The sequence below is a fragment of the Eriocheir sinensis genome, chromosome 10 (assembly GCF_024679095.1).
Source record: "Eriocheir sinensis breed Jianghai 21 chromosome 10, ASM2467909v1, whole genome shotgun sequence".
NCBI lineage: Eukaryota > Metazoa > Arthropoda > Malacostraca > Decapoda > Varunidae > Eriocheir > Eriocheir sinensis.
The window spans coordinates 8,428,001-8,451,609 of record NC_066518.1 but is presented as its reverse complement, the minus strand read 5'-3'; the positions used below and the strand labels follow the sequence as shown (position 1 = coordinate 8,451,609).

General features: G+C 45.2%; 1 protein-coding gene across 2 annotated transcripts in view; it reads right to left on the bottom strand.

Moving 5' to 3' along the window:
• Window positions 1-12,080: 12,080 nt before the first annotated feature.
• LOC126996549 (uncharacterized) overlaps window positions 12,081-23,609 on the bottom strand; it is a 30,305-nt gene continuing 18,776 nt past the window's right edge. The window contains exons 1-2 of one of the 2 annotated variants that reach the window (XM_050857108.1): window positions 20,461-20,826; window positions 12,081-13,729 (exon numbers count right to left, since the gene is read on the bottom strand). In XM_050857108.1, the coding sequence (XP_050713065.1) occupies window positions 13,110-13,724 (615 nt within the window). In that variant the 5' untranslated portion in view covers window positions 13,725-13,729; window positions 20,461-20,826 and the 3' untranslated portion in view covers window positions 12,081-13,109. Of the gene's footprint in view, window positions 13,730-20,460; window positions 20,827-23,609 lie in introns of those variants that run through there. The other variant, XM_050857107.1, reaches the window with a different exon arrangement.

The following is a 23,609-nucleotide window of genomic DNA, read 5'->3' as shown; positions in this document are numbered from 1 at the left end:
CATGTTCCCTCACCTTTCATGTTTGTCTCCCTACTCATTCCACATGACTCCTTTCCCCTCTTTTTATCCTCCCCTCTTCTTTCTCCCTCTCCTTTTGTTGCCATCCCCCTCCTCCCCTCTCCCCTTCGTCTTCTCATCCAGTCCCTTTCTGTATCATTGCCTTCTCCCCCCTCCCCTCCTTGCCTCCTCCTTCTCCGCCTCCTCCTTTTCCTATTTCATCTGGGTCCCATAAAGCATATTAGCCTCCCTTTTCCCTAACCTACCAACTCTCTCTCCCCTTCTCTTTGTGCGTGTGGGTGAGGGGAGGTTTGGGGGGAGCAGCTCAGGATCGAACCCCGTCCATCTGATCAGAAAGTCGATGTCCCTACCACTCCTCCACGCTCTTTCGGTTCCTCCTCCTCCCCTCCGTGTATACCACAAACAGACAACACACACAAACACAGGTCACTGAACATTAAACGTATTCCTATAAAAAGTCTTAATGTTTATGGACAAGTAGTATAACTGTTTACACACACACACACACACACACACACACACACACACACACACCGGCTCCCTACACGTCGCCGAAGCATTTAATAACGCATAAATCCAGCGTGTAATCAAATAATGGCTGGCCTAAGGAACACGCTCACTAATGCAGCCATCAGCGTAATCCTGGCCCTGTGTGTGTGTGTGTGTGTGTGTGTGTGTGTGTGTGTGTGTGTGTGTGCTGCCCTCCTACTTGTCACGCCAGCCGACCCATACACATCTCCAACTCCTCCCTTTTCCCTCCTCCTCCCTCGTTCCTCCTCCTCCTCCTCCTCCTCCCCTGTGTATATAATCTAAGGTGTGTTGGAGAAGCGTGGGTAAATGAGATAAGAAGAGTGATATTGGCCCCTACTCACAGACACATTCGGCTTCCATAACAAGTACTTCCAAAGGCCATAAAGGAGATAGACTGGGTTCTCATGACTTTACTTTCACGTTCATAATGCAGAAGCCTCGTCACGCTATCACTAGGCTCATAAAAACTCCCCTCCAGGAAAGCCTTATCAAATGTAGGTGTTGTGTGTGAGCCCCGAAATGTTGGAGGTGATAGTAGAAGTAAGGTAAAAGGGGAGAAAGGGATAGGTGAATAGGGAATGGGAAAGAGGATTGTAGGCGTGTGATGTGTTTAAGAGGAGCGATGCGAAAGGGGAAAGAAAGGAGGACCGTGTGACTGATCCAGATAGAGAGGTATAACATGTTCTGGTGGTGTTGGTGGAAGTGATAAGGGAGTGATAAGGGAGTCAATTGTCAAGTGGGTAAAGATAGAAGAGAGGATGTTAATGAATGGGAGACGATGATAGTGGTTGTGTAATGGGAGATGAGAAAGAGACTACTACTACTACTACTACTACTACTACTACTACTACTACTGAAAGAGAAATTACTACTACTACTACTGGAAGAGAAACTTAGGTGAAAAGGAAAGTGGAGTGAGGGTAAAGAGTGGCTATGAGTGAGAGACAGAGAGGGTTATTGTGGTGGGAGTGATGGTAGTGTGGTGGAACTTAGAGAATGTGAAAGAAGAAAGATTAGGTATTGGAAGAGGGGGACAAAAGAGAGAGTGTGGAAGGAAGAGGAGAACTAGTAAGAGGAGGAAGAGGAGAAATTTGTATCAGAGAAAGAGGATGGTAAGTGATTATGCTAGAGGATAGGATGAAAGAAGATTAGGTGTTAGAAAAGAGGAAAAAAAGAGAGTATGGGAAGAGGCAGACTAGTAGAAGGAACAGGGGAAATGGGTATAAGAGAAGTGTGTGGTAGGAGTTATGTAATGTGAATTAAGCTAGAGGATTTAATGAAGGAAGATTAGGTGTTGGAATAGAGGAAAAAAAAGAGTATGGGAAGAAGAGGAAGACTAGTAGGAGAAGGAACATGGGAAATGGGTATAGGAGAATAGGGTGGTAGGAGTTATGTTAGTGTGGATTAGGCTGGAGGATAGAATGAAGGAAGATTAGGTGTTGGAATAGAGGGAAAAAAAAAGTGTGGGGGAGGAAAAGGGGGACCAGTAGGAGGGGAAACAGGGGAAATGGTGGGCGGTGGGCGCGTGCAGAGGTGAGTGGACTCCAGACGGAAGGTAGAGTGTGTGGGTAGAGTGCTAAAATGTTATAAGGTTGTGGAGGAAGGAGAGGTGGAGGGGAAAGAAGAGTGGGAGGTGGAAGTGGAGGTGGAGAGGGAGGTGGAGGGGGAGGTTAAAGTGGAGGGAGGTGTCCGGCTCTGTCCAGTATTAGTGTCATGTAAGTGAAATTGTTTGTACCAGAAAGAAAGAAATATGACCATGTGTATTCGTGTACTGTGTGTGTGTGTGTGTGTGTGTGTGTGTGTGTGTGTGCGCGCTTATTTACGCACTTCCGTGTTTCTTTGTTTGTCTCTGTCTTGCTTTCTTATATCTCTTTTTTTTTGTATAATTGCGCGTGAATTAATAATATCAGTATGTTCTAGCGTCTGAGTTGTGTTTTATTCAGAGCGTCATTTCCTTGTGAGTGTGATTACAGTTGTCCAGTTATTATGTATAAATATCCCATGAATAACGAGACTTTGGCGTGGAGTGGCACCCTAATATTTGTGAAGCATAGTTAGGAAAAGCAAATTACGTTATTTTTTCATTAGACAGTAAACAAAAGAAATTATGAAATCGGAACCTCAGAGACAACCCACAACGGAGAATAAGTAACAAAATCAATAAAACTGTTCTAATTTATCGCCTCTCCAAATCCCTTCCGTATGAACAGACGTAGAAAATACACCACCCAGAGAGAGGTGCGTGTTGCTTTGAAATTTGAGAAGCAATGTGGAGGAGGAATAATGCATGGGTGGACTACCTCCTCCACTTGCTGGGCCACTTTTGCTGGTTACCATTATTTTTTTTAGTTTACTTACCGTCTGAACTGCACGAACTGGTGTTGCTAGTGGTGATGAAGTTGGTTTGGGGTTAGGATAGTGGTGGGTGTTTTAGGGAGAAGCGTGGGGCTGGGGCAGAGGGAGGGAGGAGGAGGAGGAGGAAGAGGAGAGGAGGAGGAGGAGGAGGAAGGAAGAGGTTTATTCATAGGAGTAAAGACTGTGTGTGTATTCATAGTGTGTGTGTGTATGTGTGTGTGTGTGTGTGTGTGTATGTGTGTGTGTGTGTGTGTGTGTGTGTGTGTGTGTGTGTGTGTGTGTGTGTGTTTTCGTTCTGAGTATTTACGATTAAAGGCTGATATGTTTTGATTTTTTTTTCAGCAGAAATGAAATCAGACCAACACATTATTGATTTACTTACCTTTATTTGAATTGAATTTAACATTTCCACTTTCTGCGCTTCCCGTGTAGATCCTGACGCCTCAATTAGCGCCGCGGCGTCTGCTGTAAAGGTGAGTGAACTTCCCAAGCCTTCGTGCTGTTGGTTTAGATTTCCGTCACTCGTTGTCTTCGCTGACCTGGACTGCCGTTGATTTTTACGACAGCTTTAGTTTTAACATGATATTTTTCTTTGCGTCCATTGTAGTTAGCTTGACCTCTCCAGCGATGCACAGCGTTGCTTTACCTGCCGGAGGACCAAGTAGTTCTCCCACGTTACTCATTAATATTATCGTTATACTCGTCTGTGGAGCTTAATGTTGGCCTGGCTGGAAATGTGGCTCACTACTCCTATCATCGGTGGAAAATAAGTCTATCAACAAGCAACTCGGCGACAGGAGAGGAAGAGGTTCTGAAGCAAGAAAACCGCGATGGCCTCTCTTTAAACCAAGATATGATTCACAGGCCGAGAGTCATGGTACGGGGAGGCTTGCCGCTCCGTCCCGCCCCTGGCGCCGGAATGTGTTGTTGTCCCCGATTGTATCGCGCTATTGTTGTGGGTCTTCCCGGAACGGGTGTGTTCTCCCGGGCGAGAGACGCGATAAGTAGCATCCCTCCCCTCATGCCCCGAAAGATCGACACAGGCTGGCACGCTCCGGCACGTGCTCACTAGCTCGCCGCATGCAGGTATCTCTGATGCATATCGAAAGAAGACTTTCCTTACACGGAATTATTATTATTATTATTTTTTTCATTTTCGAACGGCGTTATAATCAAAGCAAGTAACAGCTTTGTAGTGAGAACTCCCCCAGCTCATGTAAAAAAAACTATCCACTCTGGTAAAGCCTAACACTTGCTTACTGTAAAGAGTATTGTCCCAATGAGAGACATGTCCCGGTCATGTCCTAAATGAAAAGGTCCGCTGTGCTGCTCGGGGTTGGGGAGAGAAGAATGAAGACAAGATAAGCCATAATACCCTCCCCCCTTCCCTTTGTCACTCACACTCTCCGCCTATTCCGTGTAACGTCCTGCCTGAGTCCATCGGCCCATCATAAAGCATCATCACGCCCTGGAAGAAGGTCGAGTTGTCATGTTGCCATGAAGCCTGTACATCAAAGCCTCAATAGAACTCTCAGAACACATGCCGCCCTCCTGCTTCTGCTGGGCGCCGTGTGCCTGTGCTCTGTTGCCGCCCACCTGGTGATCCACTCATCGTCTGGAGCCGCCAGCAACAACGACACCACGATACAGATTGGCTACATGGAGGAGGCATACGTCTACTGCTGGGAGGGAGATGAGGTGCACAAAGACCGCCTGGTGGAGTGGCAGAGGAGTGACAACCAGACGGTGGGCTCTTTCATGCGGGGCCTCCGCGCCTTCACCACCGGCTGCCACGCCCGCCTGCCGCACTGCATCCTCGTCTTGATGGACTTCGGGGGCGACGTGGCCGGGGAGTACCGCTGCCTGTCGCTGCTCCCGGGCACGCCGCCCATCTACTCGCGCGTCTTCTTTGAGGAAGTCGCGAGCAGTGAGGTCACCGCGGGTCGCTGCTGGGCTGCGGCGGACGAGGAAGCCGCTTGCCTGGACGGTGATTTCCCGTGTTGCGTCTCGACGCCCAGCAGCCAGGGACAGCCGCCCCGGGAGCAGGAAACACAAACATGTGATGTCTGCTTATGCACAAATTACTCAGGCACGCTCATGTGAAATTACTGCGTCCGAATATTTTCATCAGTATCGTACATGAAAAATAAATTTAACGGCTGCTGTCCTCATTCGTTAATGTGTATGGAAATCCTGAAATGGGCGATTTTTCTTTCATGACCTAACCTAATAAACTGTTGCTTCTTCATCCTGTGTTTGAAAAGAATCAAAACCTTTGTTCATCGGGTTGACACGTTTAGTTCACCAGCAGCTGCCACCTTCAGCTCCAGAAATAAATATTGATCAGTTTAGGTTGAATGAAAAAGAATAACTTTATGTTACATAGCAGAAAAGTAAGTAGAAAAAGGAAGGATTTTAACAAAAAACAAATTTAAACATAACACAGTGCAGTTCGGTTGTTCTTCACTTCAAGCAAATGATAAAAACAACTAACAGCTGACGCCTACTTTTAGAGACTCATGACGAAAGGCAACATTTGTCATAATCATCGTCCTAAAACATTCATAAAACACCTTTATTCCTCATTCTGTACTCGAGCAAACACACACACACACACACACACACACACACACACACACACACACACACACACACACACACACACACACACACACACACACACACACAAAGAAGTTCATTTTCTGTCCGCAAATCTAATTAGGATGATGACTAGATATCGTAATTTATCGCAAGTAGTGTTTGTAGTAGTAGTAGTAGTAGTAGTAGTAGTCGTCGTGGTGGTGGTGGTAGGGGTGACCCGCGCTGACCTCGAGAGAAATCATCAAAGGCAGGGTTAGGTCACGTTAGGTTAGGTCATGCAGGTGAGGGTTGGGGGAGGGGCAGTGGAGTGTCTGGCCCTTGCATGACTACTGGAGGCGGTCAGGTCACGGAGGACGTCTGAGGGAGGGAAGAGTGAAAGAGGAGAGAGGGAGGGAGGAGGGGTAGAGAGAAGGGAAGGAGAAGAATAGAGGGCAGGGATGAATGGAACGTGGATGGAAGGTAGAGGAAGGGAGTAATAAACTATGGAGGAGCTTGAAGAAAACGAGGAAAAGGTGGAAGAAGGGAGGGAGGAAAGAAAAGAAAAAGATATGTAAAGTTATGTGTATTTTTATAGTTTTGTTGTAATGAGTGTCTCTTTTGTCCTCTTCCCCTTACTCCTTTTTTTCTCCCCCTCCTCACCGCCCTTCTCTCTGTTGCCTCCCTCTTCTGCCCTGCCTCTGTGTCCATACTTACTCCTCATTTTCCTTCCCTTTCCTTCCCCGTTCATTGTGTCCAGACTCCTTCTTCATTCAGTCTTCCCTTACTCTCCTCACCGTCCTTCTCTCTGTTGCCTCCCTCTTCTGCCCTGCCTCTGTGTCCATACTTACTCCTCATTTTCCTTCCCCTTCCTTCCCTGTTCATTGTGTCCAGACTACTCCTTCCATTCAGTCTTCTCCCTTACTCTTTTTTTTTTTCCCCTCCTCACCGTCCTTCTCTCTGTTGCCTCCCTCTTCTGCCCTGCCTCTGTGTCCATACTTACTCCTCATTTTCCTTCCCTTTCCTTCCCTGTTCACTGTGTCCAGACTATTCCTTCCATTCAGTCTTCTCCCTTACTCTTTTTTTCCCTCCTCACCGTCCTTCTCTCTGGTGCCTCCCTCTTCTGCCCTGCCTCTGTGTCCATACTTACTCCTCATTTTCCTTCCCTTTCCTTCCCCGTTCATTGTGTCCAGACTTTATTCCTTCCATTCAGTGTCCTCCCTCTCCATCACCTTACTATTCACCATCATACTTTCATACATACTTCATTCATACTACATTTTTCATCATACATACTCCCTCTCCTCATCTCCAGTTTGCTTCGTCCTCGCCTTGCCAACTTAACCCATTCTCTTCCCTCGCATTAATGCCAAGACTTATTACGCCGCATGTTGAAAATGAGATGTTTCGATAAATAACTAAGGATTCATTTTCGATGCTGGATTTAGTGTTTATTTATCGCATTCCCTATTGAGGTGAGTCGGAAAAGAACGAGACTCTTTATTCATGACAGTTTAATACCTCGCTGACTTGTTGTGTAGTACCTTCTCACATAACTGACCGCTCTTTCGGCCACCTCTTCAGATTCTTTACAGGAGCAGGGAGTAGCGGGCTTTTTTTTATTGTTGTTTACTTTTTTTGTGTGTGCCCTTGTGCTGTCTCCTTTGCTGTAAAAAATAAAAAATAAAAAACTTAGAACAATATCGCTTCGTGGTGATTAGCTTTAGTCAAGTCACCTCACTGATAAAATATTATAAAAGATGCTAATTTCTTCGGCAGCCGCGACTAACTCACACATATCGATTCGTGGCCATGTTAATCAGCAACTTGCACACACGCAGCTGCATTTGTCTGTCTACTTTCTACACGGTAACCTCAATAAGTGACGAGACCACGCCAATGTGTACCCGATGATTGTGTGCTTCGTGACTGTGGGTGTGGGAAGACTGAAGGTACTGGAAAGGGTGAAAACGTTTTATTCCTCGGTTTCCCTTCGAGGTATTAAATGACGTGACCCCAATGCTGAGGACCCTCCCCAAAGAGCGCTCTAGCGACAACGAGGCGAACTAATAGGGTTTTGTTCCCTTGTCCTCCTCCTCCGCTGTTATCAGATCGCTGCACCCTCCCTCTTATCACCTCCCCTCCTTTCCTCCCTTCCATTCCTTATCCCTCACTCCCTTACCTTCCTTACGCCTCCCTCTTATCATCTCCCCTCCTTTCCTCCCTTCCATTCCTTATCCCTCACTCCCTTACCTTCCTTACGCCTCCCTCTTATCACCTACCCTCCTATCCTCCCTCCCCTTCCTTATCCCTCACGCCCTTACCTTCCTTACCCCTCCTTTCCTCCCTATTCAAGACCATTTACTTCTATTTAACCTTCTCCCTTCCGGCCCTTTCTCCCTTCCCCCCTTCTCTCTCCTCTACCTTTGCTTCGGCACCCCATTCTTCACATTTTCTTCATCCTCCCTCGTAGCCCCTTCCCTATCACTCTGGCCTTCCCTTCTTCTTCCCTTTATCCTATCCATTCTCTTCCCACCCCTTACCCTCTCTTTTCTCGTCCCTGTTCTTCCCCTTTACCTAACCTCCCCGTCTACCCCTTCTCAGTCACTGCTCTTATTATGCGCCCCTTCTCCCCTCTCTCTCCCTCTTCCCTTTACTCAACCCCTCTCTATTCCTTTCCTTTCCCTTTCCTTCCCCTTCTTGCCCCTCTCCCTAAACCCTCTATCTTCCCCATCTCCATCTTTACCTTATATTTAGTGCGCCCCCACTCACCCCCATCTCTGTCTCTTTCTGTTACTTAACCCCCCTTTGCACCTTCCCTTTCCCTTTCCTTCCCCTTCTTCCCCCTCTTTCTAACCCCCAATCCACTTCATTCCTGTCATCACCCTTTCTTCAACTCACCCCACTCCCTCGCCCCTTGCCTTCCCTTACATCCCTTACACCTTCCATTCCCCGCCCCTTCGCCATCCATCATAAGGCGTTGGCACTGCCCGGAAGTGTGAGGGGGCGGGTTCGTGTCCTCCTTTCGCTCTGAGTGCCGTCAATAAAGGTAGTCACGAGCCACACCTGTTTTTTTTTCTTGCTGTCATTAATGTGTTTCTCGCTCATGTTTACCTGACGATGAGGGTGTTGATTGGGATGGAGAGGGAGGGAGGGAGGGAGAGAGAGAGAGTGAGTGATGGGGGAAGGGGAAGGCGTTATCGCTGTTCTAGATAGGCGTGAAAAAATACCTGCTCTAAAAAAAGGTGTGGAAAGCTGTAGGCGATTAGGTGTTTGTTGAGGCCAGGGAGTTTTTATTGTCTTTTTTTTTTTTTTTTTTCAGGGGAGAGGTTGTAAATGCGTTGTGTTCGTGTTTTTTTTTTTTTTTTTTTTTTGTATATTTAGCTATTCATATTTTTTTTTGTGTGTGTGTATGTTCATGTTTTGTCTTTTTGATGTAGTTTCTGCCGCTGTTGCTGTTGTCGTCTTCGTGGTCGTTGTCATTGTTGTTTCTGCTACTAAAAACATACGGCTTTTTCTTATTTTGTTTTCATTTACTTTCGTATGCTTTTTTTTCATTTGCGCAAGTTGAAGCCTGCACACACACACACACACACACACACACACACACACACACACACACACACACACACACACACACACACACACACACATTATAATTTTATACGACCTGTTTTTCTGCTTTTAGAGGCGACACGCACATATATAGACCTCAATCGGGCCATCGTGTGTATGTGTGTGTGTGTGTGTCACCTCCATCATTACTATACTGGCACCTCATTGACACCCTTCCACGCCCCATCCATTCACTATTCCACTTTTGCTCTCTTCCTCTCCTCCTCCTCTTCCTCCTCTTCCTCTTCCTTCTCTTCTCACCCATTCCTCACCCTTCTATCAATTACTGTCTTCCTCATTCTTTCCATGCCCACCAATCAACACCTCCACCTCCTCCTCCTCCTCCTCCTCCTCCTCCTCCCCCCTCACACATCCATCTATGGTTGCTACAAAACGGGCCACATTCAGGAGCCGTTGTAGGTCATCACGGAGCAACTGCGAATTGGGACCAGATTGCGAAATAAATGATGAGCGGCCGCGGCGAGAACACGCAAGAAGAAATGGAGGAGAGGGAAGCGGCAGAAGAGAGGGGACGAGGAGGAAGAGAAACACGCAAAAGGTAGAGGGGAAGAGAGGGAGAGGAAGAGGATCACGCAAAAGGGAAAGAGGGGAAGGGTCGGAGAGGAAGAAGACTGAAGAGAGCGGAAGAGGAGGAAGAGAAATACAGAAAAGGTAGAGGAGGGGGAGAAGCGGAAGAGGAAGGAAACAGAAGAGACAGGAAGAGGAAAGGGGCGGGATAGGAAGACGAAAGAAGAGAGAGGAAGAGGAGGAAGGGGAACACGCGAAAGGAAGAAGGGGGAGGGAGGAAGAGGCGAGAGAGTAGAAAGCAGAAAAGAGAGAAGAAAGAGGAAGAAAACGAAAAAGAAAGGGAATGAAATGAAGGAAAACAGATAAAAGGGAGGAGACAGATGGGACAGGAGGAAGAGGAAGAAAGAATGAAAAAAAAGGGAAGGAAAGGAAGGAAAACAGATAAAAGGGAGGAGACAGATGGGACAGGAGGAAGAGGAAGAAAGAACGAAAAAAAAAGGAAAGGAAAGGAAGGAAAACAGATAAAAGGGAGGAGACGGATGGGACAGGAGGAAGAGGAAGAAAGAACGAAAAAAAAAGTGAAGGAAAGGAAGGAAAACAGATAAAAGGGAGGAGACAGATGGGACAGGAGGAAGAGGAAGAAAGAACGAAAAAGAAGGGAAGGAAAGGGAGGAGGATACAGAGAGAATGGATATGAAGAGAAGAAATTGGTAAAAAAAAAAAAAAAAAGATAGGGAGAAGGAGAGTGAGATGAACGAAGTAAAGCGAAGATGTGAATTGAAAAAAAAAGTTGTAGATTAGGATGTTTGCCTATTAAAGGATATACGAGGAAGGGAGAAAGGAAGGAGGATATGAAACACGTAAAGATGTGGAGAGGAGGGAAAGAGAAGAGAGAGGAGGGTGACAAAGCAGGTACGTATAATAGAGTGACTACTTTTAAGGAGCTATGGGAGAGTGGAACGAAGTAATCTCTTGCGACAACTTCTCCCTGGGTACTAACATATCAGCTTCACTTCTTAAATGTGTATTGTAAGTGTAAAGTGTCAGTAATAAATGGTGGTCTGGTTCTTTAGTTCGGATCTTCCTTATAGCAGCGAGTAGCGGGCTTTTTTTTTTATTATTGTTTCCTTTTTTGTGCCCTTGAGCTGTCTCCTTTGTTGTAAAAAAAAAAAAAAAAAACCGGAGCTGACCCTTTCGGATATAAGGGGCCTTTTTTGAAATGTCTGGTCATGTTAGGGAGGGAGTCAGTCAATACCTCCACAGCTGGAAACACTGCACAGACTAGAAAAAAAATGAATGGTAATGCCTGAGAGAGTTTATGGCGGGCAGTGGAATGATACTTTTAGAACTCTTCCCCAGCATTATCTTTACACTCATTCTTTATTCTTTCCTTATCGTCGTTGTCATGGTCGTCGTCGCAGTTGTGGTAGTAATAGTAGTAATAGTAGTAGTGGCATCTGTTATACTCGTTTGGTTTTTATGTGCCCCTTTCCGCATGTACAACGATCTATCAACACACACACACACACACACACACACACACACACACACACACACACTACTCGTCAATACTCGTTCAGTCAATGACCTGCGCCTCTGACCTTAATTTCGCTTTTCACGCCTCCATTCTTCTCCTTTTTTGTATTGGTCCCCCTTCCTTTTGTACGCGTCTCCATGGTGAAGTGGATAGCACGCCTAGCTACGATCGAATCCGCGGGCCTGGTTTCAAATTCCGGGCGGGCAGTCGGTTCGTAGCTCACCTTACTGTTCACTCTCTCATTCGGGGTGGTCGATAAATGGGTACCTGGGGAAAGCAGACTGTGGTAACCTGGATTCCACACTGACGCAATGTCCCCGCGGTGATGGGTTATTTTCCGCCAAAGGCTCATGTGTCAATGTGTCGGATATGAGCACTGAGGCCTAGCACATCTCTGGCGTATGCAACCAATTTTATCTTACCTCCTCTCCTCCCTTCCCATCCTCCCTCTTCTCCTGCCCCATAGAGCCGCGCACGTGTATTGTGTTGCGAAGTATGAGGAAGCGTGTTTGCCCCTCCTCTCCTCAACCCCTTCCTCCTCCTTTCTCCCCCACCATCCTCCCCTGACTTCTCTACCTCCCTCTCCACTCTCTCTTCCTCCTCCTCCTCCTACTTCTCTTATTTTTTTTCCCGTGTACATTTATATTATTGTTTATTTTCATCCATTGGTAATTTTAGTATTAGAAGAAGCGTATCAGAATATTGTTATATATACCGCACAAAAGAACATAGAAGAATGATTGAGTCTACTATAGAAATACATGTTTTTGTGTTTCGTAGAAAACAGTATTTTATGGCATACTAACACATTTTTTAACTGATTTGTTTCTCTTATTGTGATGAAGCTTAGCATTACCGTCACATATAAATAACACATCAAGCACATTTATAGGTATATGTAGGATGGAAAACATGAAAGAACGTTGCTGAACATTTATTTTACGTACAAGCACCATCGTAAGTCATCATTGTCTAGTCCGTGTCGGGAAGGAAAGACTCAAAATTCCTTCGTTTACATCCATCGTAGTCGTGAGGGCAACATTGTGCTCGTCCTTATAAGTAACTCTTTGAGGAGCTGCAGGAGAGCATCAACAAGCATCCAGCGTGGGCCCAGCAGACCCGCACGCCCTCACACACAGTACACCGCGAGTCACTCCAGCATACTTCGGATAACTTCAACTAGGTTCATTTAAAGTCTACACTACAGGTTTAAAGGCTTGGGTGACTAAACTTGATTCGATATTCACGTTCGTTTATAGTTTCTTTTTTTTTTTTTGCAAGGGCTTGATTGAGGTCGCTGATGCTGATTCGATAGGCAATTACCTGACTTCGTTGATGGACACCCGCCCGAATTTCCTGGTCACCTTTTGCGGCGGCGTTGCGGGGAAGAACAAAAACACAACGTTACGCCCTCAGGATCCACGCCCCTGCTGACTTATCACGGGCTGGGAAAATGAGACCGAGATTTTTTTTTCTCCATCCAATCCTGGCGTGACTTTTTCCCGAGGCAGTAGTTTTCCTTTCACTAATGACGTTGACCACCACCGCAACCGTTTATTCTGTGCTGGAGGAGTCTGGCGTAATTGTTTTTATTCGCATTTCTTTGGCACGTGAGAAGACGCTGTGACGCCGACATTTCCTGACCGCCAAGTCGACACAGTTTTTGCTGTTATCATTGTGTAGGAAAAGTTATGTGATTTCGAGAGAGAGGAAAGTATTTGGTACCTGCGTGTGTATTATCCATGCGTGCCCCGACTGACGTGTCTTGCATCAGAGCAAATGGCACGACTTGTGGCTGCTTTCCTGGCCCCTGTGTGCCTCGAAAATGTCCTGAGCCACTGCGGGGTTGACGTAGCCTTTGGTGGTGTGGGGGCTGCCGGCGCGAAGAAGGGTAGGATATTCAACTTTATCTGAGACCTACCGCAAAACTTTGATTGGTGAAGACCTATCAGAACCTCCTAAATGTCTTGCGCCTCCTGTACCTGGGGACGTACACATCGTACTTGGTCTCGTAGTGGCCGTAGTCCGGTGACGGCAGTTCGTTGTGGTATGGCAGCCCGGGCACCCGCACCGGCAGGAAGCCCAAGAAGTTGAAGACGCTGAGGGGCACCGCAATGGACCTCAGCTTGTGCTTGATGGTGTACCTCTTCTGCCTCCTGTGGACATTCTTCTTCGAATCATTGCGGCGATTGATGGTGGCAGCATATGACCCCTCTTGCCCAGATGAATCCCAGAGCAACCGTTTTGGCACCTTTGCTCCTTCAGTGAAACCTTGAGACGTGAGGAGCGAAGGGAGCTGCGTCAGGGCTATTGACTCCCAGACACCCTCTTCGTTGAATCGCTCATTTGGCTCACCAGAGGCTGCTAAATCCTGTTCCTGGATGTCATTAGCTGAAGCCCTTGGTCTGAGCGTTTCCAAGAGGAGGTAATGTGGCTTTCCACTTCCTAGAGGTTGGCCTTCACGTAGGACGGGGAGCGGCGGCGGCTGTGGGCGGGGGACTGCATCTGCGGCCGCGAGCACCACCAGCAGGCACGCCCAGGTCACCACCGTCGGCGTCGCCATCACGTCTGTGGGAGGGAGGCGTGTTAGTGTGGGGGTCATCGTCATTATCTGCCTTGCCGCAGGTATTCCTCTGCTCTCAAGACTTAAGAGATATTGAACGTAACAGTATATATTTTTTGCGAATTTACGGAGCATTGTAGAAAGTTTTAGTTGTGAAATTTTCTTTCCGGTGACATTTACGAAAAGATGTTACATAGAGAGAGTAGATAATTATAGTTTTAATGATAATGAAAAAATAATAACAATAATAATAATAATAATAATAATAATAATAATAATAATAATAATAATAATGAGAGAGAGAGAGAGAGACCACTGGCCGTTGGTAAACAAATTTGTTGGTTCCTGAACAAGTCACGTGAAAGTGTGTGTGTGTGTGTGTGTGTGTGTGTGTGTGTGTGTGTGTGTGTGTGTGTGTGTGTGTGTGTGTGTGTGTGTGTGTGTGTGTGTTTACCTTTGGTAGGTCTGCTAAATCAGCCTTTCGAATTGCATTTATCTCCCCAGGGCTGACAGTCGGTGTGTACACGCTCTGCTGTTCTGTCAGTAAATTCTCCATTTTCCTGATGTTCTCTATGTGTATATTTTTACACAGTTTAGTAAAGGTAAAACTGTTTGCAAGGAATGGAGAAACTGTACAGGCAAATAACATTTTCATTAACTTAAAGATTCCATCATCTACCTTTCGTTCCCGTTTAATTAGTCATCGTTTCTTTTATATAATTTGTGTATTTTTTTATTGCCGAAATAAATAAATAAATAAATAAATATTATATATATATATATATATATATATATATATATATATATATATATATATTTATTTATTTATTTACTTATATTGTTCGTTGCTTTCTTGAGACAAATCGTCGTAACATCTGTGCCGTTGCGAAATGTATTTGCTCACAGTAATGCTCCAGATGAGAGACGAGATAAGAGGCACATGTAACATTACCGGGAAAATAACGCAGCGTTTTGGGTGTAAATATTAAGTTAATTTAATGCTACACTTGTTTTGAAGATTGCGATTAATCCGTGTTGCGTTAGTGTTGCTTCGGTGTGAAATTTGTTGTTGTTGTTGTTGTTGTTGTTGTTGTTGTTGTTGTTGTGTGTGTGTGTGTGTGTGTGTGTGTGTGTGTGTGTGTGTGTGTGTGTGTGTGTGTGTGTACTTTTTACGGGTTAACTCAGTAACTTAGAATTACTCACTCACGACTTATACATCATTTCAGAGCATACGAAGCTTTATACGTTCAAATAATACACAACAGAACATTAAATTTCCTTCAAGGCCACACTCCATCTCACACCACAATAGACCACGTTACAGACTATTACACTACTCCACACCACACCGAACCACACCACACCACACCCTGCCATCTAGCCTCCCAGACACACCTCTTTTCCAAGTCACACCAAGCCATTTTTAAGAACGTCACACGGTACGAAAAATATTCCGTTTCACCAACAAATTATATGGAGGAAGGGTTTGAATGGAAGAAACGAAGAGGAGGAGGACGAGGACGAGGACGAAGAAGAGGAGGAGGAGGAGGAGGAGGAGGAGGAGGAGGAGGAGGAGGAGGACGAGGAGGAAGAGGACGAGGAGAAGGAAGGGTCATTGACTGAATCACAACTCCCTTTCCTTTTTTCATCTCTCTCGATCATGATTCGTGAAGTATAGGAGATCTGATGCTACAATTGGTTCTACTGTTTTTTTCCTATTCTTGTTGTCATCGTAGTAGTTGGCTGGACACTCGAGGCGGACCAGGTGAGGCAGGCCAAGTGAGGGAAGGCAGAGGAGGCAGGCGGTCATTGGTCCCAGAGCAGATTACTCCTTCATAGACACCACGAACTAGCCTCAGATACAGCACGAGATACCGACACTAATACAGGTCTTTAGGGTACAAGTTATCTTCCTATTCAATCTCTTTCTATATACACCTCCCCTTTCCTCTTCCTTCTCTCCATTCTTGAAGTCCCCTGTGTTGTTAGTTATGTCTTCCTGGTTCTCTTCTTCCTCTTCGTCCTTTACCTTCATTTCTTCCTCTTGTTGGTACATCTCTCTGTCTAACACTCTTTCCGGTTCCCTATCCCTATTCTTCAAGTTATCATCTCCTCCTCCTTGTTCCTCCGTTCTGTTGGTCATGTCTTCCTTTTCTTCCTCTTCCTCTTCGTCCTTTACCTCCTTTTCCTCCTACTCTTTCTACCTCTCTCTGTCTAGCCTCATTTTCCCTTTCCCTCTCTCTCTATTCTCCAAGTGTTCCCGTCTCCTCCTCCTCCTCCTCCTCTTCTTCCTCGTTCCTCCGTGTTGTAAGTTATGTTGTTTTTTTCCGCCCTCCTCGTCATTCACCTACGTTTCTTCCTCTTGTCTCTCCACGTTCTTATCCTCCTTCCCTTACCTTCTGCCTCACCATTATCGTTGTCTTCATTCATTATTAGGCGTTTTGATGTAATATTTACCTTCGCCTACAAACAGCTATCTTGACGAGTCACTAAGGGTCACTAAGGAGGGGCGGGATGACCACTAAGTAGGCATGTGTTGCGGGCAGGCCTCCTTCCCTCCTCTTTCCTTTCCCTCTGCTTTATCTGGTCAGCGAGCCACGTAGACGCTGACGCTGGTATTCTCAGACGCTTCCACCTCTCACGTCAACTACTTCCAAAGGCCGAACAGGAGATCACTCGGGTTCTCATTAGTGTTTTCTTCGTCCGCGGTACAGAAGAAGGGTCAAACTACTACCAGGGTCATAAAAGTGCCCCTGGAAATGGCCGAAATACCTACGAGAACCCTGTCAAATGTGAGAGTGCGTGAGTGTTTTCTTCGTCCGCGGTACAGAAGAAGGGTCAAACTACTACCAGGGTCATAAAAGTGCCCTTGGAAATGGCTGAAACACCTACGAAAACCCTGTCATATGTGAGTGTGTAAGCGGTGGAGTGTTTGAGAGTATGGTCCTGAGGGTGTTCGTCCCGGTCGCCTGCCTTCCAGCGGTGCGAGTAGAGCTACTTTTGCGTTCATTCAACTCACGCGGTCACTCACTCTCACTTGCTCCCTTTTCCCACGCCCCTCCCGGCCGCCAAGCATATGATCGTGAGCCCCACGACACGCCACGCGCACATTCCTCCTTTCCCTGACTTTCCCTTTGTGTGCTAATGTCGCGTCTTGCTCCAGTCGTGAGGCGGCATAAGCATGTGTTTTTGTTTTTTCTTCCTCGCCACGCGCCGCTCCTCCGTGGTCGTTCTGTTGTGTATACCTGTCTGGCTGACGTGTCCGGGTGTTATCTTCCCGCCCCAGACTCGCGCTGTGCTTCAGTGTTTTGTGGCGGCACTATTTTTCTTTTACTTTCCCTTTCTCCGCCTTTCCGCGGTTTGTACTCTTTCTTAACATTCCTTGCTTGGCTGTTTCTCTCTGCTTCGGATTTACTTTCTCCGATACCATTTTTTTCACGTTTTTTGTCTTCTTCAGTGATTTTCTATTTTCTCAGTTTAAAAGGAAAAATAATCTGCTTACTTTGGTTGAAAATTTCCATGTTTTGTTTATCATTGTTTGTATCTCTGCAATTTTAACTTAAAAACACTCCGTTTCCTTACTTACTAACTTAATTTATTTAGAGTATTTCAATCGAGAAAATAAAATATAATGGCTGGGCGGAACAGGGTGAGGTAGGGATTAATTAACAAGGAACTGGCCAGCTGTCCAGCCAGCCAGCCACGGGGTCACTGCCTCTCCTTAACCTCACCGAGCCAACACCGGAAGACACAAGTCCTACTCACACGTACGTACCTGCCTCTCCTGCCCAGCTCCATTATACTCTCTTTTTCTAACAGCTGACGGGCGTATCGTTACGGAAGCAGGTTTTCGGTGGGCAATAAAAGTGGTGGAAAGAGCGAAAGAGGAAGAAATTACTCAGATATCAAGTCCACTGAAAACTTTTGTAGGTGTTTGCTTCTTCATATTATCTTTTCAACTGGTGCCATGGATTAGTAGGTCTTTATATTGTCCCCTTTGTAATACTCCTTTCTTTATTATACATCCTAATAGAGTTGTAAAGTAGTATTAATGGTAGAGAAGTGATTATTGTAGTAGTAGAAGTAGTAGTAGTAGCAGTAGTAGTAGTAGTAGTAGTAGTAGTAGTAGTAGTAATAGTATATATATAGGAGGAGGAGGAGGAAGAGGAAGAGGAAGAGGAAAAGGAGGTGGCGGAGAAGCAGCAGTGTTAACCATACAAGACTCGTACGATGATCCAGGTCCGATAAGCGAGCCTGCGGTGTGTGGTCGACTCGTTATCTGAAACTCGAGTGGCAGGACGTAACTCAGGGGGATGATAAGCCATGATAGACGTGCTTATGTTAGTCAACACCCCCGCTCCGCTGTCTTCGGTGCCTCGGGTGTACGGTTTCAACAGCCCTTCCTCCTTCCCATACTTTCGTTTTCTTTTTTTCCGTATACCTTTCCTCCCTCTTTCCTCCCCCCGTCCCGCCCCTCTCCTCGTCCTGTTATGTTGTTCTTTCCTCTTCCTGTTTTGCTCTCTCCCTTTCCTCCTCATTCCTCGTTTTCTTCTCTTTCTTGTTCTTCTCCTCCATCTGCTTTTCTCATTCACTTCTCCACTATCTCCTCTGCTTCTCATCCTCGTCATTTCTCTCTCCGTTTTCTCTCTTCCTGTTTTGCTCTCTCCCTTTCCTCCTCATTCCTCGTTTTCTTCTCTTTCTTGTTCTTCTCCTCCATCTGCTTTTCTCATTCACTTCTCCACTATCTCCTTTGCTTCTCATCCTCGTCATTTCTCTCTCCGTTTTCTCTCTTCCTGTTTTGCTTTCCCTTTCCTCCTCATTCCTCGTTTTCTTCTCTTTCTTGTTCTTCTCCTCCATCTGCTTTTCTCATTCACTTCTCCACTATCTCCTCTGCTTCTCATCCTCGTCATTTCTCTCTTCGTTTTCTCTTCGTTTCCTTACTCATCTCTGATCTTCTCCTTCTTCCCATCTTTTTCTTGTTCTTCTTCTCCATCTGCTTTTCCTCACCCACATCTCCTCTATCCCTTTTGCTTCTCGTCTTCGTCATTTTTCTCTTAATCTCACGGTTCTCACCATCTAATTTTCGTTTCATCTCCTCCTTTCCGTTGCTTCTCGTACTTATATTTTTCTCTTTTTCCTCACCATCTATTCCATTTCATCTCTTCCTCCTCTTCCTTTTCCTCGACTATTCTTCCACCACTTTCGTCTCATCGCGCCGAATGCCGGGGTGGTGTTGCTCAAGAATCCGTCGCTATAGCTCATAATGGCTCTTCCGGCGCGTCATCCCAAGGAATAATGGTTGCAATGCCTCGCCGTCATCCTCGCCGACATCCCCGCATCATTAATCACGCCAGGTCATCGTTCTCACTCACCCTCTTCGGCCTCCTCCTCCTCCACTTCCTCTTCCTCCTCCTCTCCTTTCCTTTTATTTTCTCATCCCTCCATTCCTCTTCACTTCCCTTTTGCGTCTCCTATCCTCTGTAATTCCATCCTCTTCCTCTCACCAACATATTGCACACACGTTCCTGTCCTTGCTCACCTTCCTTTGCTCTTATCTGCTCAGTCTATTTGTGTTCCATCTGTTACCTTTGCTTCTTCTTCACTGCAATGGGTACTGTTTTTGTTTATGATGGTTTTGATTTCCCTACATTTTTTTTCGTATTTGGTTATCTTCTCTTTTCATCGATGGTTCAGTTGGCATTAGCTGTCTTGATTTGTCTAGATATGTTATGATTTGAGGGATGTCTACTGCAATGGGTAATGTATTTGGATTTGTTGGGTTTCATTTTCCACTTTATTTTCGTAATTGTTCATTTTCTCGACTTTATTATTGGTTTCGTTTGCCATTACGTCTCTTAATTTGCCTGGATATGAATTACTATTTTGGGGATGTCGTCTGCGAAGTGACTATTCGTGCGTCTTATTGTGCTCGTTGTGATAGTCCAGTGTGTCTTTTTAAATTAATGAAATGAAAATCAGGAGAAGTAGCAATTTTTTTTTTTTTTTTTTTTTTTTTTTTTTTGAAAAAAAACAATGTGAAAAAAAAAAAAAAATTAAAAAAGAAAGCCGTCAATCACTGTTCAACCAAAAGGAAGTTAGGGCGAGAGGCTAATAGTTAGAACGATAGGTGTATATCTTTATTTTTTTGTTGGTATATAATGTTAGCGAGGTTACACATTCCTGCGTCACACCCGTTGTCAGTGGGAATGTTGTTACACTGTTACCATGACCCTGTTTTTTTGTTTTGTTTTGTTTTCTTGTAAGCTTCAGCGATTTTGACTCACGGGATATGATTTTCCCGTCCACGCGAGTCTCATGCGTTAGATACGAGTAATTGCCACTTTTTCCTGATCTCACACTACGGTCTTTCGCCAGGACGAGAGAGAGAGAGAGAGAGAGAGAGAGAGAGAGAGAGAAGGAAATAAAGAAAAGAAGAAAAAATAGAGAAAAAAAAGAAAGAAAAAAGTAAGAAAGAAAAAAATAAGAAATAAAGAAAGAAGGAAAACAGTAAGAAAGTAAAAGAGAAAAAATGAGAGAGAGAGAGAGAGAGAGAGAGAGAGAGAGAGAGAGAGAGAGAGAAGAGAAGAGAAGAGAAGAGAAGAGAAGAGAAGAGAAGAGAAGAGAAGAGAAGAGAAAAGAGAAGAGCAGAGCAAACTAACATCACCACCAAAGTAAGAAACAAAAACAAAAAAACAAACACCAACCACAACAGAAAACAAAAACCACAAAGACATACCAGCCAAGCAACACACAGCCAGGTAAAGCTCACACAATCCTCGCGTCCACTTTCTTCTGTTCCTCGCGCCACTCGCTCAGAAGTCCGGGAAAGCCGCCCCTGACAACTTCAACCCATTCCAAATCCTCGAAAACCATTGATCTCGTCCGCCCTCGTGCCCTTGTAGATGTGTCAGTACCAGTAACACAAGTAGCCACACCACCACTAGCACCAGTAATATAGCACCACCAACACAAGCACCAGTATCACCAGTATTAGGAGCAGCACCACCAGTAACGTCAATCTCGTCCTGAGCCCAGCCAGCCCTTCACTGTTGTTGCCGCTTCACACACAACCCTTCCAGAGCCCACCGCAAACTACCATGCCACGACCCTTCCTCACTTCCCCATGCTCCCTGCCTGCCCTTGCCTCCTCCTCCTTCTCTTCCTCCTCCTCCTCTTCCTCCTCCTCCTTCTCATCCTTTCTCCTCACTTTCTTCTCCAAACCTGGCATTTCAACATTGCACCGCTGCCCTCATTCCTCCTCTTCCTCCTCCTCTTCCTCTTCCTTCTTCTTTTCCATAGTGAAGCTTCGGTGTGTGTGTGTGTGTGTGTGTAGGTCTAAGGAGCAAAGGTTATCGCTCCCTTTCACTTTTTTTGTGTAATAATTATAGTACAGGAGCAGTGTACGTATTCTCTCTCTCTCTCTCTCTCTCTCTCTCTCTCTCTCTCTCTCTCTCTCTCTCTCTCTCTCTCTCTCTCTCTCTCTCTCTCTCTCTCTCTCTCTCTCTCTCTCTCTCTCTCTCTCTCTCTCTCTCTCTCTCGATAATATAAACCCTGACAAAAGAAATAAACTGCCCATTGCTGGAACTCATTTTTCTTTAGTCCAGGCAAGCACGCAGAGAGAGATTTTTTGGGGGGAAGGGGGTTGCTCGGGTACGGTATTGGTCCACATTCTTCTCTTCTTTAGTATTTAACTCCTCTATTTCTTCTTCAGGCCATTTCGTCTACTTCTCAATCTACCAAACCTATCGTCGTTAAATTTTGCAGCACTTCATATCCACCATTTCCTTTTTTTCTTCTTCTTTCATTCTTCTTCTTTATCATGCATCTATTTTATTCCCTTTCTCTTCGTGCTCTCTTCCTCCCCTTCCTTCCACCCCTCCCTTCCTTCTTTCATCCTTCTTCTTTACCTTGCAACCATTTTTTTCCCTTTCTCTCCGTGCTCCCTTATAATGATGCCTCTTCCTTCCAGCACTCAGTCACCTCAGCCTACCTTCATTATCTTCCATTGTTCAATTCTCTACATCAGTTTCACTCTCAAGGCGCAGACGACAGCCCTCCCATTATCTCTACACTCCCGTCCATTAATATCTCTTCCTTTCACCTGTCACCCATTCACCCTACCCCTTCCGTCACGTCCCCCTCTTCCTCCTTCCCCTCCTCCTTTGCCCTAAATTCCCTTTCTCCTCTCTCCTCCTCCTTCCTCTCTTTGTATTCTACTCCTGGCAGGTTTTTTTCAACATTTTCGGCGACCCTTTCCTTTGTATCTGTATAACTAGTTCGCTTTTTGTTTCCATTGTCTTTTTCTCTCACTCTCCGTCTTCCAGTTCTCCTTTTGTTCTCGTTCTCGCTCTCTTTGCAACTCTTCCTCTTTCACATCTTCAACCGGTTCACTCGACGGTTTTTTTTTTTCTGTCTCCTTGTCACACCACCTCTGCTGCCTCTGTCCACTCCCATTTTCTGTTCGCTTCCCGTGCCTTCCTCATTCCCGGTAGTGTGAACCTTAGCAGACACATCGTATTGTAAGGCTGCGGGTGAATAACTGGAAATCTGGTGGTAAGGAAAAGAGGAAAGCTGTGGAGAATGTAAGTGGCGGAAGAAAGAAGGAAGGAAGGGAAATGAGTTAAACAAAATATAGAAAGATTGGAAGATAACTAGTTAGGAGGAGGAGGATAGGAAAGAAGAATGAAAATGAGAGAGATGAGCAGAGGATATGAGAAAAAATAGGAAGAGGATGATATGGAAGAAACGTTAGAAAGATGATAATTGTAATAACGGCGAATGATAGAAATGTCAACCAAAATGATGCTAGAAAAAAAAACCCATCGAGAAGAGAAATAAGTCAAGGAGGGAAACGAAAGTCGAAGATAAAGTGTGAAAAGTAAAAGTAGAAGTGAGACAGAGAGGAGAATACGAGAGATGAGGATGAATAATGATTGATGAGGAGAGTAGGTAAGAAATCGGGGTCATGAGAACTTTTGTAATTTTAATGAGTGAGATGTTTGTTATGGCCGACAGGTGTGTGTGTGTGTGTGTGTGTGTGTGTGTGTGTGTGTGTGTGTGTGTGTGTGTGTGTGTGAGCGCTTGTATGCTTGTAACTGTATCTGTATAACTGTCTGGGTATGTCTGTATCTGTCCACCTGTCTTTCTGTCTGTTTGTACGCTTGTTATCTGTCTGTATTGTCAGTGAGTGTCAGTATATTTTTTTCTCGTTCTGCCTGTCTGCTTGTCTGTCTGTATGTTTCTTTGTCTGTCAGTCAGTCTGTCTAAATGTCTGTATGTCTGTCTGCGCGTCTGTAATACTTCCAGGGCTTATTAATAGTCGCATTGTTGTGTTTCTTTGTCTCCTTCATTCGCCTTGAAATGAGCTGTTGATAGCGCCATTATTATTATTATTATTATTATTATTATTATTATTATTATTATTATTATTATTATTATTATTATTATTATTATTATTATTTCATTACTACTCTTTCCTTTTATCTTTTAAAGGAGTGGCGAGTAGCGGGCTTTTTTGTGCTCTTTTTGTTGCCCTTGAGCCGTGTCCTCTGATGTAAAAAAAATAAAAAAAACTTGTATTATTATTATTATTATTATTATTATTATTATTATTATTATGATGATTTCTATTCCGTATATAAAGCCTCCTTCTTATTGTGTGCTATCAACTATATTCACTCCTGTCCATTCCATGTCCTCCTCTTTCTCTCCTTCCCTTCCCTTTCCTTCCTCCCTCTCCACCCCTCCAGACATTGACGCAGCATCCCTTTCTCCTTGCTTTCTCCTTTCGTCCCGTCCTCCTCCGTTCCGCCACTCTCCTACTACTAAGTGGATGCTAACATCCTTAAAAGTTTGCCGTCCCCGTGGGGGCGCGTGGCTTCGTGG